This window comes from Myzus persicae, unplaced genomic scaffold (assembly GCF_001856785.1).
Source record: "Myzus persicae strain clone G006 unplaced genomic scaffold, MPER_G0061.0, whole genome shotgun sequence".
Taxonomy (NCBI): domain Eukaryota; kingdom Metazoa; phylum Arthropoda; class Insecta; order Hemiptera; family Aphididae; genus Myzus; species Myzus persicae.
In genome coordinates, this window is record NW_019102557.1 from 26,611 (window position 1) to 42,480 (window position 15,870).

A 15,870-nucleotide genomic window follows, 5' to 3' on the forward strand; every position below is an offset into this window, starting at 1 on the left:
TTTGATAATATAATTAATGTTTATATCAATTATATATTTATTTTATATAATTTATTATCAGATTCAATTACATGATTGTACTTTATTTTGTTGTAGGTAATAAGTAATTAATAATAACATTATATTTATAAATTGTATTAAAAATAGAATTAATACCCTTAAAATCATAATATTTGTTTTTAGCGATGAGCAACGGACAAAAATACTTTCAAATTCCCAATTAATTAATTTCCAATAGGAATCTTACAAAAAAAAATTACTATAAATAAAGTACCTAGGTAATTGAATCGCCTAACTAGTTGTTTATTATTTTAGCTTTTATTCTCTACGTCGTATCAAAAGGCGTATAATATTAATAAAGTGTCAAAAATCTCAAAATAATAATCACTTAAATTAATTAAATAATTAATGGTGTCTGAAGGATTCTACACTACTATCAATAGATAACCTCACTCACTACGTAATTCTATTACACAGTTTGTAATTTTTTTTTGGATGTATAAAAAACACGTTTTTTATTTACATACAGTGTACCCGTGCTGGAATATAATATAATGAATACCTACTGTAATAATATGATGCATTTATGTCAACCTATATTGTCCAACTTCATGTAATAATGTCCAACTCGTCCAAATCATAATAACAATCTAAACAACGACAGCCATGCTGAAGGTTTTAAGAAAATGAGATTTTACTTATAGGCAGACAAACATAAACAAAGTCAAAAAGCAATAAATCCATGCAATCAATAGGCCTCAATAAAATCAAGTTCAAATTAAATCACGGGTGAGATCATGGCTGACTTAACTAACTTATATAAATAAGTAGTAAAATACAAGTATAATTTATTAATTTCTTACAAAAAGTCTTACTACTAAAATTTAAAAGCCTGTTATCAAAGATGGGCCAATAAGGTCGCTCCAACGAAGCAAATCAATATGTCTGTTTTAATATATTTTATAAAATGGAAAAGGAAAATGTGTTACCGGTTTACCACTATCTATAATATGTAGGTATATTTAAATCGCATAAATGGAACTCAATAAAACAGATTTCTGTTCCAGCAGTATCTACGTGGTGATGAGTGAACCGACGCAAACACGCAGTCAATACTATTTAAGGTTTTAAAATTAAATATAAATAAAAACCGGAAAAAGTCGTCAGTAATAACAATTGCAAATAACTGTAATGTATATGATTATAGATGAGTCTAGGACATTTTGTATGCCATTGCCTCGTGCTACATAATATCTGGTAGCACCTATAATAATTCCTATATAAGGGGTCGAGCAGGGTCAATCGCGGAATGTTTATTAAATCGAACTCATCCGCCGTTTTATGAAATCCAGCACGACTCACGTCAGACAAAAGTATAGAAGTAGACTAAAAAGGACTGATCTGTCGCATGTAACAATGTGTCCAGTCGTGGTTGGAAATCATACACGAGTAAAAAAGTCGACCATAAACATTAGTTTGGAATGTTTGAATCATAATATAATATTATATCACTATAAATTGTACCAAAACGATGAAAAATCTATACGTTCTCCTCTACAGTCACCGATCGTGTCACGTGGACTTTCTATTATTATAAAGCCATAAAGGCACTTAGTAAATACTGTTTTTTTTTAAATTTGGGTTTTATACCTAATACCCATGCCAATTGTCCGTATATAATAATTGCTAGCTTGTCCAAAATATAACATCTTGATAGATGAATGTGGATTACTGTTTCGGAATCGTGTAAACACATTAATCAAACAAACCGTCCTTTTTATAAAATATTAAAATATAAGAAAAAGCGTAAATTTAAAGTTTTTTTTTTTCTCTACAGAACAATTTAGAAGAAGGTGACTCGGCATGCCTATTTTTGATAGTCCGCCAACGCGACCTGATCCAATGACTACCCACCTATACTTGTCGCTTACGATAAAAAGAGCCACAATATTACAGGCGTTGATACAGTGGTATACTGGTATGTATCTGATAGATATTTAACATCATATTTCAATAAGCGTTTGTCTTACATAAATACGTCTTAGTCGTGACCGGAAACGCGTCGAAATAGAGACCTCCACGGATAACTCCCCCCTCCCACCAACACAATTCAATGAATTATGCTAGTGGTGGTTGTGATAATAATATAATATTAAGTGTACACCTTGATGATCGGAAGTTGCGATCTTTCTAGGGCGATGCTTTTCTTCTTCGACATTATGATTATAATCTTGTGGCGTCGAAGTGGCGAGTATAGTTTTATTTCACTCTACAACGCTGATAGAAAAACGAAAATAACCTCGCAACGCGGCGCCACAGCAGGGTCTTACGTAAAGTTTGTGTACATTTATATGATAATAACAATTTAGAGATACGGTGGTCTATATTATGTACGTGGTTGTTAAACACGCAGTGACGTCACGGAAGTGTTGGCCGGGCATAATAATATATGGTATGAGTCACCAATGACGCCCGCCCGTCGGAGACCCGTATTTTGCGTCCTGCGTGGTCGTCGCTCCGTTCTATTCTATACATTATTATATTATTATGTTATGCCGCCGCCGTCGTCACGACTCACGATCGTACATACATTTCTATAAACGGAAGACGGTGACCGGAACACGATCGATTCGCAAAGAAAACAAAATCAAGTGATAGCTACAGGCAGGCAGGCATGTGTTCGCGCCCGCCGCTAGAGATTTATCGAAACATTTAGGCATTTACTAGGTATTACTGTATTAGTCCAATGTTGGGCAAGTTATATTTTTTTTGGCAATTACATTACATTGCGAATTACCTTTCAAATTCATTGTAATACAGTTGCTCTTAAGTTATTTTTTTTTTAGTTAGTCAATTACATTACTTTCGAGTTTCGAGTTAAAAAATAACTTCATTACTAGTTAATTTGCTTTTTATATTTTATTTAAAAAAAATATCAATGGAGCTTCAGAATTATGTTGTCAATACAGCAACTAAGTTATAACAGAAAACAATATGAAATATTATGAAATGTTTATTTAAGATCCAAATTTAAGACAATAATTATTGTTTAACACATTTTATTCTTTATTTTGTAAATGTATTTCAGATAACAATGTATTTTCCAAATAACTAATTTAAAATCACAGCTTAATTTAAACTTATAAAAATTATAACTTTTTTGTCAAATAGCTATTGCCTATTTCTATTAAAACAGAAAATCATACTTATCTTATAGTTATTATTTAAATATAATATAATATAGTAGGTATATCATTTGATTCTTAAATGTATAAAAAAAATAAAGCTAGGAGTAATCTAGTCATTGTATGCTGCAAAAGTTAACATAAAATTACTCAAGTATACGGTAAATTTTTAATCAAAATCTGAGGTAACAGCTATAACAAAATATGAGATTGCGTTAAAATCTGAAATGTCAAAATATGGTCAGTAAAAGTCTAGAATACCAAAATTTGAAATCTGTAAATTCGTAAATCCTTGCATTTAGAAGTCACCATAAATATTGAGCTGTACAGTGGATCCATTCCCCAAATTTAATATTGTGTTAGTAATATCACAACTGAGCGTTTATAGCTGCACTGCGGATATCAAATGTCTGACTCTTTCAATCGACACCCTCGCGCAGTCGCGCGACAATCGCCTCGTCACTGATGCAGCTGACGCATCACGCCACCGCAATGTGGCAGTAGAAGCGTGGTCGTCACCTGCCGGCGGCCGAGGAAGGCTGCAGTGGGCGAAGCTGTTTGTAAAATCATCCCCTATCCATTACAGAACTTTATTATAATGCAGCACATTGTACGTATTATACATTGTGTACCTACTCTGAATTGAAAATATATCTTAATGCTTAGCAGTATACCTCACCTAGTCACCTAAATGTAATACATAGGCCGTTTTTTAAAAAATCATTAATCACTATAAAGTTACAAACACTCATTTTCCCTGAAAATATTGTTTTTCGATAATTTTAAATCATTTCAAAACTACATTTTTGAAACAAATTAATTTTTTTACTTTTTGAATGATAGAGTGCGTTCTAAATTATATACTCGAAACAGAATATTTTACTTAAAATATAAATATTATACAGAAATTGAATTACAAACTAATTAGTTGATTAGTCATAACTCATAAGTATTTTAAATATATATGAGCGGACTAGTGGACCTAGATTTTGTAAGGTATTTAGTCCAGTGTTAGGGAAGTTTTATTTTTTGGGTAAATATATAAGGTACATTACAAAATATAATATAATATCATATTATGTTACTTTTTTTTATTTAGTAAAGTTACATTACTTTTGAGTTGAAAATGTAAGTTCATTACTAACGTCACTGTGAAATTTCAATACTTTCTCAATTGTAATACATTGAAATGCCAAGAAAATTTTCAGTTTTGGAAAAATAAACAAAATACGTATATAAAAACATTAATATAATTCAATATTAGCTAATCTACCTACTCTTTGATATATAATGAGTATGTTTACTTATAAAAGACCCACCCTGTATATATATTCTGCATGTATTGTCCGTTATGGATATAAAATGATTGATGTTTCGGAAAATTAACGATCGTATCACTATAGGTAATAGATATTATACCTATTATAGGTGTAGCCGGTGTAGGTAAACATAATATTATGTTTTGAGTATTTATAGTTTATTAGTACAATGATACGGAGAAGTTTGTCCCCACAAAATGGTTGATTATTTTGAAAACCATGACGTAATTCCGGCTGTACTCTGAAAAGTTATATTCACACGTTTCATTATTTTTATGAATAAAAATTGGACGTATATCAGAAATGTCAGTGTCAGAGTTCAACAATGAACTAATACATCTCAATTAACTTGTGTTTAGATTTAAGTTGCATTCTTTATGTACTACTGTACTAGTATTATGTACTACTGTACTTTTGCATTTAATGGACAGTTCGCAAACTGCAAACAGCATTATGACTTCCGGATAACAGATTTGGGTAGTATGCCAACATGAATAATTAGCAAAAGTTAACTATTAATCAATTCAATTTAAATTAAATTAGTCATCAAATAACTGTACAATTAATAATAGAAACAAAATAAACTTTTTACTTTAAAATCGTAATACTTAACCTTAAATTAGTGACTATCGTTAACCCATAATATCCTTGGACTAATATATTATCATGTGCGGTGTGCACTTAACAATAAATTTAATTTTAAACTGTGCCAAAATTCAGATCCAAATGTTTTCGATTGAATAAAAAAAATAAGAATAACCCATTATTACTAAATAAACTACCTATTAACATTTTCTCGGTTGGCAGTGAAAATAAGTACCTATTTTAAGTTTTTTTGTTAATTTAGTTCAGTTTCAATATAAATTGTTTCATTTTCTTGGCCAATATTATTATAACTTCTAAGTTCTATAATCATTACGATTTTATTTCAATTTTAAAATCAACATTTTGAACAAAAATGGTTTAATTTATGTTCCTAAGACCATATTTTAAAGAATAGGTATGATATTATAATGTGTACCTATTCCTGGCTATTATATATCTACCTACACAGTAAAACTTCTATAATACGAAGTCTTATAATCTATTTAGTTATAACAATAAAAAATGTGATTTATATTTAATAAATATAGGTACTTCTATAATTTATCAGCTTAGAACCGATTAATTTAGAATACAATACTAATTATTAAACTGTTTTGATAAATCAATCCATAATGGGCATAATGTATAAATGAATAAATAAAACTATAAAATTATAGGTAAGTATTACTTATTTATAATCGTTTTTTTTCTTCTAAAATAATGATGAAAAATAGTATTTTATTAAAATTATTCACAATATTGCAGTGCGATGAATATTAGGTAAAAATAGATTAAACACACGTGACGTCATACAATAATTTTAGATAAACAAATATGTAGGTAGGTATTGCAAACTTATACACTTTAGAGAAAGGAGTTGCAGGGTTTTTCTAATTAAAATAACTTCTAAAAATTTGGATGTGTTTACGAATGATTTTTCTGTACCATCAATTAAAAGTACATATTAGGTACATATTTTGTATCAATTTGTAATGTATTAAAAACAATTTACAATATAAACTTATTTTGAATTACAAAAATATGTTCATCTTGATAAATAAATAAATTTATTTTTTCCAGAAAAATAAGGGCCTTTTTATGTCTATTATTTGGTCCTATAGCTTAAGTACCTATTTGCAGTTTATATGGTGGAACTTGATAATTTGTACTTCGTAACCTGTACCATTGTAGCGATCGGGTTTTTAAAGAGATATAATTCGAAAGGCCATAAAAATATTTAATTATAATCGGAATCTTAATAATATGTGTTATGGTTACACAGTAATGCATAGCACCATGGTAACGCCAGGTATGGTGTTCTGCACCACGGTATCAGTATAATATCGTATCGTTATCGAACGGTTGAATAAAATTCAAATATAATATTAATACACTATTAAAGTCCATAGTAATGTATAATAATAATAGTTTCGGAAATTTCTAGAACTTATTTCTCGGCCTGGCCTGCACCCACTCGCAGCAGAGCCAAAACGCGCACGCGTTTTTACCGGTGGTTTCGTAAGTACAAAATACACACACACACAAAATAATAATAATAATAATAGCGGTATTGAAACGAAACGAGAAAAAACGGAAAGGGAACGTTTCGTATAATAATATGTATAAACGTTTGGTTAGTCGTATATACTATAATATATATGTGTATAAACATTTAGCTATTCTCGTGTCGCCTACACTGTGTGCGCGTGCGCGCTCGACCAGCATCCGCGTGAAAATGGTGGGTGTTCGATTTTCCACTCATATAGACCGAGTGCGGACCCGCTGGCGTCAGTCATACCCCGAGTGTGTTCGTTGCGTGTCTAGGTACAACAGCCGATTTCAACTTTTCAGCGGAATACAATCCATAAACCACTTCTACCTATATCGCATAATACTGTACATTGTAGTAATATTATATCGTACACTATTAATACTGTCGCGTTTTTACCCCTTAAAATAATATTCTCGTCCGTTTCGTTATCGATTTTTTTCTTTGGACACGCTAAAATATAAATGGCACACAACACTGGCGTCAAGCGAGACATCCCTATAAAGTTGGGCGACTTCAGCGTGATCGACTCAGAATTCAGCAACATCCGCGAGCGTTTCGACGCTGAAATGCGAAAGATGGAAGACGAGATGACCAAATTCCGTTCCGAACTCATGAACAAAGAGTCCAACTTTTTCAAGACCACGTCCAAGTTAGTATACTCAAATAACATAACGTAATATTATTATCAATCTTACTGTTATTTTATTTTATTCGAATATTCGGACACGTTCTTGTAGTATAATAGGTATGCGATTTTTCATCAAATTCGACGTAGGTATTTTTAATTTTTGATACTTGTCTTACACGTCATGAATTTATTATTTTCAAAATTAACTATGTATTATTATCTAATAAATGTTTGTTGTATTTTTTTTATCATTCAATATTTTAAAAAGGACATCACACGTGGAAGAAAAGTCCTTGTAAGTACAATAATATAATAATTTTTGAAATTGGCATGCCAATTTTGCATTTTTGTTTCTCATAGCACATTAGCAGTTTAGCACCTCAAAGGGTTTAGAATGTTTAGATCATAATTCATTATAACTGTATTCTACATTTTTGTTTAATATATTTTCTATATTAATTTACATATAGCTAATTATTAAAAGCACAGGTAATCAATATAATAAGATTACACATAATAATAAAGTGTACCTACCTATCTAAATTAATTGAATTATTTTCATTATTACTCAAATAGTTTTGTAGAGGTACTCTGTGAAATACCTGTATAAATATTAATTATTGGTCAAAATATAATAAAGCTAGGTGGTATTGAATTACTTTGCTATGAAAGCGGAATTAGTAAATAATAAATATCAATGTTTCATTACATAAAAGAAATTTTTAATAATTTGATTTTTGAATGTTAAAAAAAAAACATTAATTCGAGTAGGTACTCATTTAAAACAAATTTACATAATAGGTAGGTATATAAATAAATACTTCAGCGTCGTGTTTAGAATATGACCTCCTAAATTTTCAAGTCATTTGAATAATTGTCCTCAAATAGTTAACGATTCACTGGTAAGGCAGTATCTATATATTACACTGTGCGGTACACCTATAATACGTATATTGTATTATTATAGCTTATGATTAATTTTTATGGTCGTGTTGGGGCATAAAATAATAATAATAATAATAATAATAATAATATGTAGGTAGGTATAGAACATTCAGAAACCTCAATACCTGCACGAACAACGATGACTGTGTAGACTCGTGTGCACATTAAAACTATCGTGTGATGTTTACCTATCTCAAATATCGGATTGAAATTTAAAATACGACTGCCGTATTCGTATGGGAACGTATAACCACCTGCGTACCTCGATGGCGGGCAAACCTTTTATAAAGGCACTAACTTACATGAGTATATTATACGATTCCTCGACCAAAACCTAGTGGATAATAATCTTATAATATCGTTATTATAAAATTACGGCTTGGAGAAGAGTGTGCGTTTATACAAAACGATTCGTGAATCATTTGCGGGTTGACATTGATTGCGTTTGTTCTGCACGGTTTTGCGCCCAACAATGGGAGGTCGTGATGGGAATCACGTTATATTATTGCACCACAACACAATTGGCAATAATTGCAGTCAGACTGCGTTTTACGTCTGACGTGTGTACTATTATTGTTATTATTTTATTCCCCGCATGCGGTAACGCACACCGCGGTCACAGATCAAATGGCACAATAAACCTATAGAGATAGCTTAAGTTTGCTATTTCCTGACTCATGTTCACCAAGTATTATATTATTCACCACTCACACCTGGTGAAATTCTTAAGAGATTCAGTCTTTGATTTGGGTTTCGTCTAAAACAAATTTAAAAAAAAAAGTTTGTAGATGCCTATCCCTTTGGTGGGTTCTTAAGTATTTCAATTTAAAAATATTTTTGCCTAATCCTGAGCATAATGACAACCTAATTTTTTTTATCAATATTCAAAAAATTAAAATTAAAATTCTTATATTAATAAGTTAGATGACCTTGATTTGTCAGTAACACTTAATTAATAATAAAAAAAAATCAATATTCAAAATTACTTTTTTAGAAACGATAGAGAAACACCTGAGGCCTTGAATGTAGTTGGAAACATTTTTTTGCCTTTAAGTATAATATGTTAAATATAATCGATTATCCACTCGTTTCCAGTGATTTAGTTTCTTATTTCACATTATATTATGATGTAGTTGATGTACCTATGATATCTAGGTTCATACGAGTATATGACGCGCATATTATGGGTTTTTGGTTTAGTCTACCCAGATTAGATACATTTCGTACGACGTGTGCACAATCACATAATATATATATTTGTATTTGAAGTATAAAAATATACGCGCTGAGGCGGTGCAGGCTATTATTGGAAGAAGTAGAAATTATAACACTTAGACGATGGCGACGATGGCGGCGTCACAGAAATACTCCTTTACTATAATATTAACTTACGACCACATTGCAGCAAAATATTATGTAGGTCTCGATGTTAATATTATAGCTTATTGCATTGTGGTCACCGAACCGCGCCTACACGATAGCAGCATATCATATGTGCATGTATATTATGATATTGATATATATAGTATGGCGTGTTAAGTTGCAAACGTTCGTCGTCCGAATCGTATCGGAATATTTCTTTTAAATTAATTTCCGTATCCGACGTTCGTGCTGAGGATTGTTGCAGAAATAACACGATATAATAATTACACAGTTATGGCGTGTATTGTAAGAGCCCCAGGGGAAATTGAATTTAATGTTTTCTTTATTTCAACACGGTTTTTAACAATTAAAAACCTGTTCGATAATAACTATTCGAAACGTATTTGAAACAACGGGATTTTAACATAACATACGTATGTGTAATATAATAAAAACGAAAATGTTCTCGAGCTTACACGTTTACCTAAAAATAGAACTATGTGATCATTGAGGGACGGTGTATATTTTCGAAATGTCAAGTGTTATTTTTTTTATTGTTAGCCGGTTGTCTATTGTGCGTCTCACAAAAATAATGTCTGAAAATTCTTTTGGGTTTGGTTATTTATATTTTATAACACCTTTTCGTGATATTTAAGTTCCTCAACCACGACCCAATTAGAAAATCGTAATATTGTACACTAAGTACATGTTATGGTATTCTGCTACGATTTTAAAATATATAAATGTCAAAAATAAATAAAAGGACGATGGATATTATTCGAGTACCTACAATGTACATATGAAAACGAGATTGCGATACTTCATTAATCAAATTAATTATATATGTTTATTGTTTACATTTAAACCGCATTGTGTTTTTTTTGCACTGTTCAGGCTCATATTAGCTGTTGTTTTTTCAGGGTAATATTTTTTTTTAACTATATAACATAATATTAACTTTAACGTACATCACTCCACCTCACAGCTCATATATGAGCTCAAACATATGTGTTGCACTATATAACCTACGGATTACGACCCAACTATTCAAATTATACGCTACTGCAGTTTTATCACTCCAGTACAATTAATAATTATATTGTTGTAGGTAACTATCGGATTAAAATTACTGTAGGGACCTATTTTGCTATAAATATTATATTTTATACATTTTAATTTATTTTTGCATAATAATTAAATGTTATTACACTGTAATCTTTTGCTTGCTTTTAAATAATTTAATTATATTTTAAATGCATTTTTTAGTTAATTGCTCAACGTTATTTAATTTAAAACATTCTATTATTATTCATGCAATTCAATCAAAATTATACTCTAGTTATTACCCTATTTTTTAAAAGCAAAGGTTTTTACCACCTTCTAAAAGGTCACTTTAACATTATTTTTTATTTCATCGAGTTTATTTATTGTTTCTAGCATGTCATATTTGTTAGTATTATAATGAGTATAATAGAAGCCGTATAAATATACAACTATTTGACCTCGTAGTTCATCCGTAACACCAAATTGAAAAATAAAAATATTTTTGAGTGGGCACATTTAAATTAACAGTTGAATGGCAGCTGATCGAGAAGAGCTAGTTCCTTCCAACCCACAGTTGATCTAAAACTATATGGGCTATAATAATAGTATAGTATATAGACAAATAGTGTCAATGAGTTTTAAACTAAATTTTTTTCATAATATATCTTTTATATATACCACGTGTTCAAACTAGAATTACATATTATAATATATTAATATGTATTTATATATCCGTAGGAAATTAAATATCTTAATTTATGAGTCAGTATCTAATTGTTCTGTAATCAGAACTGTAACTTCTTATACTATTTTTAATGATTTGTATAAACTCGACATTTCGGTAATTATATAGGAATTCTAGTTTTAAAGCAACGAAAATATTCGTAGATCTGGAATCTTATGTATAGAATGTGTAATAGTAACTGGTAAGGGTAGTTGGCATTATTGGACATGACTTAACTTTTAAAGCAAAACAACATTAGTGATAATGAAAATTCCACATCGTTAACCTAAATAGTTTAGAAAAAATGTGTTAATAACCCTTTTATAGGTACAACGATGAATGAATGTTACAGCACTTAGTCGATTAATAACACGAGAGGATAAAAAATATATAAACGAGTCATAGGAACGCATAAATACAAAATTATGTTGAGTATAAAATGTTTGTCATGATTCATGAATCATGATTAATGGTTGTGTACTAGCAGTATTATTTTACAAGGATTATAGTCGAGCCATAATTTGTTTATATATGTATTTGTTGGTACATGTATTTTTTCTGATTCCATATCTAATAATAAATATAGTTCAAAAACTCGAATATTTTGGTCAGGAATGTCTACATGGTTAATATCTTTTTAAGAATAATTATTATTATCGCACTTAACAAGTTTCTTAAAAAGTATCTTACGCACGTTGTAAATTTATGACACTTCAGCATTTTGTTTATCATAATTATTATTTTTCTTTACGCATGTGGTTTAAATAACACGATATTGTTTAGATTTTTTTTTAATTTGAATTTTGTCTATTGTTTACAGCTCTCAGAACACAATCTCGTCGAACCACAGCGATTTGCCAGCTAGCCGACTAACCGGGGCTACGCCTAGTGGTTGGGTCGAAAGCATCAACTCTCCGCTGATTCAAGAAGATGGCGACAATAAAATGTTGAAACTCAGATTCGATGTCAGTCAATATGAACCCGAGGAAATCGTCGTCAAGACGGTGGACAACAAACTATTGGTATGTGTCAAGAATATCGTTCACGTATCAAGTGACGTACCTACCTATACTTACCTGCGTTAGTGCGTTCTACCGCACACAGTAAAATAATAATTGTTCTGTTACAAGAGTAATAATATTATTATTTTCATTACTATACTGTATAACAACCGAGATTTCGAGATAGGTACGACAGAAAATGTAAGACAATTGCACCGGATGCGACGTACGTAGTATATTATAATACACATCGCGGGTGTTCCATATATGCACTTGCAGCACGACGCGTAACGAGATGATTTCGAAACCGGTTGTATTAAAATTATATACTCCGTAGGTATTAACTATTAGCGTTCCTCTGCTGCACCGTACTTTAGTATAAGTACCAGGCGATGTCCTCTGCAGCAACTAAACTAAATATTAAAGAGGATCGTATCCAATGTGTATGTGCGGATGATAGACCGAAACTTTTTAAGTGGGAAACGAATTTGTAATAAAATGGCTCACGACTTTAATTTACACTTTATACATTATACACCTGTAGTAATAATGGCGTAAAGCGTTTTAGCGGTATATAATAGTACACTAATATAAACGCAGTGACGATATAAATACGTAGGCAGGTATAATGTTTAGATCAGCCACGGATGATTTGTCACAACCTTCACACATTGAATGTCATGTGGACGTCGGCGTCCTCGACGGTTTAAAAAAAATTTGATTTCATAAAGCTTCGAAAAAAAAATTGATATACATAACATTATATACTTTTACCTATGTAATGCTATTAAAAACTATTTTTATAAAATATATGCCTCGCGTGATATTATAAAAGTATTTGGAAAACCTTGTGAATCAATAACAGATTTGTTACACCAATCCGCGGGGGTATTGGATTTTGTGAATTTATCATTTTTTTAAGTTTCTTTTATACCTAGGTATATTTGAGTAAATATTTTACTATATTCACATAATATTATAAAGTCCACCTGTTTTTTCTCCCACAGAGGAGGGAGTGCCCGTTTATTTAGACGAAAAAAAATAAACAACCACACACTCACGCACACATGGCATAAACATACTTGAAAACGACCCACGCCTTAATCGACCTTGTCTACACCCGATAAACTCCATAAATGGTTAGAAGCCTTCGAACCAATAATGATCTCGTGTGCAAGATGCAATATTACCTACATATAATATTATAATTTAATACTAATATTATACTATATTATACTCCGTTACATTCCGACACGAATATATTATGTCAAATGTATATTCAATGTAGGCAAAAACAGTAATACCTATACACCTAAAATACTCCCTGATTATTATAAGGGATTACAATTATTGATAATACTGTATGTACCTACGTAAGTTATTAGATAATGAATGATTCTATTTTTATGATTTTCTAATTGAAATATTATATAATATGCCTACTTCGTTCGTTATGTACCTACTTAATATATAGTTAAACTACTTATTATATAAGAAGAATCTGTGTTAAATCTATCACATTGAATATACCTTTATTGGAGGTGAATATATTATAAGATAACAATAAATATCTTCGATATCTATAAATTAGGTACAATTATAGGTTTTACTATAGTATAATATTATTAGCTGTACTGAATTACTATAATATTTCATATTGTATTTTTGTATAATTTATTAATGTAATTTGAAATTTCGCCTATTCAGCCGTAACATAAAGTAATAATAAAATATAGGTAGTAAGTTTTACCGTACCCGACAAAATAAATTATAATATTAGATATCTAATTGAATTAATTAAAATGTGTTTCCAAGCCTATAGTTTTTAAACCTAAAGAACAATTATTGTTTCATTACGGTAATTGAATTGTAAAATACACGAATTGAGCAGGAGTGTAGGTATAATATAATCTTATGTTAAGTTTTTATTATTTAATTCATAAAATAATTTACTATTGTGAACAAGACATTGTTAACATATTACGCTCTAATGATTTGAACGAAAAGTCACTCAACCAATTTAACTCGAACTTCAGAATATATTTAATGGTCTGATTTCGAAAAATGAACACTTTTAACAGTTTTAACATATTATTTCGATTAGAAATATTATGTGATGTCTTTTAGTATGCTGGATTTTGGACTATTTAAATTTAAATTGTTTTTAATATACAATATATATAGGATATTTTATTTTGTATAATACTATTTCAAACATCAAAGGTAATAACGTCAAGGTAACATGCATAACTGAACTTAACCAAATATGGCCGAACAGCAAAAAAAAAACTAGACTATACAATTTTCTCATTTTTGAAACAAATTACATTACATCTACCTGTAATATTAATATATATTATGCTATTATAGTCTATAATATTATAATATACTATACTGCACCAAGATTATACAAATGCGGTTCTATATTATATGATGGTCATGATATAACATAATAAACATAATTATATTAAACTCTTTTTGATTATTTGTCTGATGATTTGTTTTCTATCTGTTAAGGTGCACGCCAAACATGAAGAAAAATCAGATTCTAAATCCGTGTACAGGGAGTACAACCGGGAATTCTTACTTCCGAAAGGCACCAATCCGGAAGCTATCAAATCGTCTCTCAGCAAAGACGGCGTGTTGACTGTCGAAGCACCGTTGCCTGCCTTAGGAGGGCCTGATAAGTTGATTCCAATCTCGCATCATTAAATATTTTTCCACCTAGAGAACCACTTTTAGAATGCATAATCATTTTAATTTTAATTTTAATATCTTAATTTTTAATTAATTAATTTTTGAAAAAAATATGTTGTTTTTAATTCAGTTCAGTAAGTCATTATAATATCTTTTTCTCCATTGTTAAAAAAAAAATCATACAATATAATCTAATAAATATATTTATATATATACATAATATATATATATATATGTTATCTATGTAAGCAGCGTTAAAATTACAGCATAGAATTATTATTATACCCATGCATATGATATTATAAAGCTTTAAACAACGCGATCACGTTGCACACCACAATAATACCTATAATAAAATGCTGAAACATAATTGATGCTAGTTCCTACAATATTGTTTCTGTAATCACTCAGTGAAGAATGAATATATTTTTATACACATAATATAATGTATTTAGCTACACAAATTTATGTTATATTATATTGTATTATATTTTCATGATTATAATGAAAAAAAGAAAAAATAGGTGCAATTAATTGGCTAATGTTCATTAACATATTATATATATATACATATATTTATTCCGTTCCATTGATAAAACGAAGAAAAATTGTATTTTAATTATTATTATTATTACATTTTTATTGTTATATTTATCTATACTAATATAAATTATTTGCCTTTTTTCATGACGCGTTTGATTTTTTTTCCATTCCTTATTCAAATATAAATGCAAAAATGTTTTAGTGACAGGAAGCACACCAAATAGTCTAAAATTATCATCAAATGCCGCTGGAACACATTTAGAATTGCTGTCGCCGTCTCGGGTC

The 15,870-nt window shown here is 29.8% G+C and overlaps 1 protein-coding gene across 2 annotated transcripts; it reads left to right on the top strand.

Annotated features, from left to right (window-relative positions):
- Positions 1 to 6,887: 6,887 nt before the first annotated feature.
- On the top strand, positions 6,888 to 15,490 carry LOC111032538 (alpha-crystallin B chain). 2 transcript variants are annotated; one of them, XM_022312914.1, is made up of 4 exons: positions 6,888 to 7,290; positions 7,538 to 7,564; positions 12,165 to 12,366; positions 14,863 to 15,490. In XM_022312914.1, the coding sequence occupies exons 1-4, from the start codon at positions 7,103 to 7,105 to the stop codon at positions 15,055 to 15,057; spliced, it is 612 nt and encodes a 203-aa protein (XP_022168606.1). In that variant the 5' UTR covers positions 6,888 to 7,102; the 3' UTR covers positions 15,058 to 15,490. The 2 variants fall into 2 exon arrangements, with proteins under 2 accessions (XP_022168606.1, XP_022168607.1); XM_022312915.1 differs by lacking the exon at positions 7,538 to 7,564 and having other exon boundaries at positions 7,103 to 7,290; positions 14,863 to 15,090.
- Positions 15,491 to 15,870: the final 380 nt, after the last annotated feature.

What these genes read in the sequence shown, in the direction of transcription:
- LOC111032538 (XM_022312914.1), top strand. Translation starts at nt 7,103, where the DNA reads ATGGCACACAACACTGGCGTCAAGCGAGACATCCCTATAAAGTTGGGC. An exon ending in CACGTGGAAGAAAAGTCCTT is followed by an intron (nt 7,565 to 12,164) that starts GTAAGTACAATA and finishes TATTGTTTACAG; the next exon opens with CTCTCAGAACACAATCTCGT. An exon ending in CGGTGGACAACAAACTATTG is followed by an intron (nt 12,367 to 14,862) that starts GTATGTGTCAAG and finishes CTATCTGTTAAG; the next exon opens with GTGCACGCCAAACATGAAGA.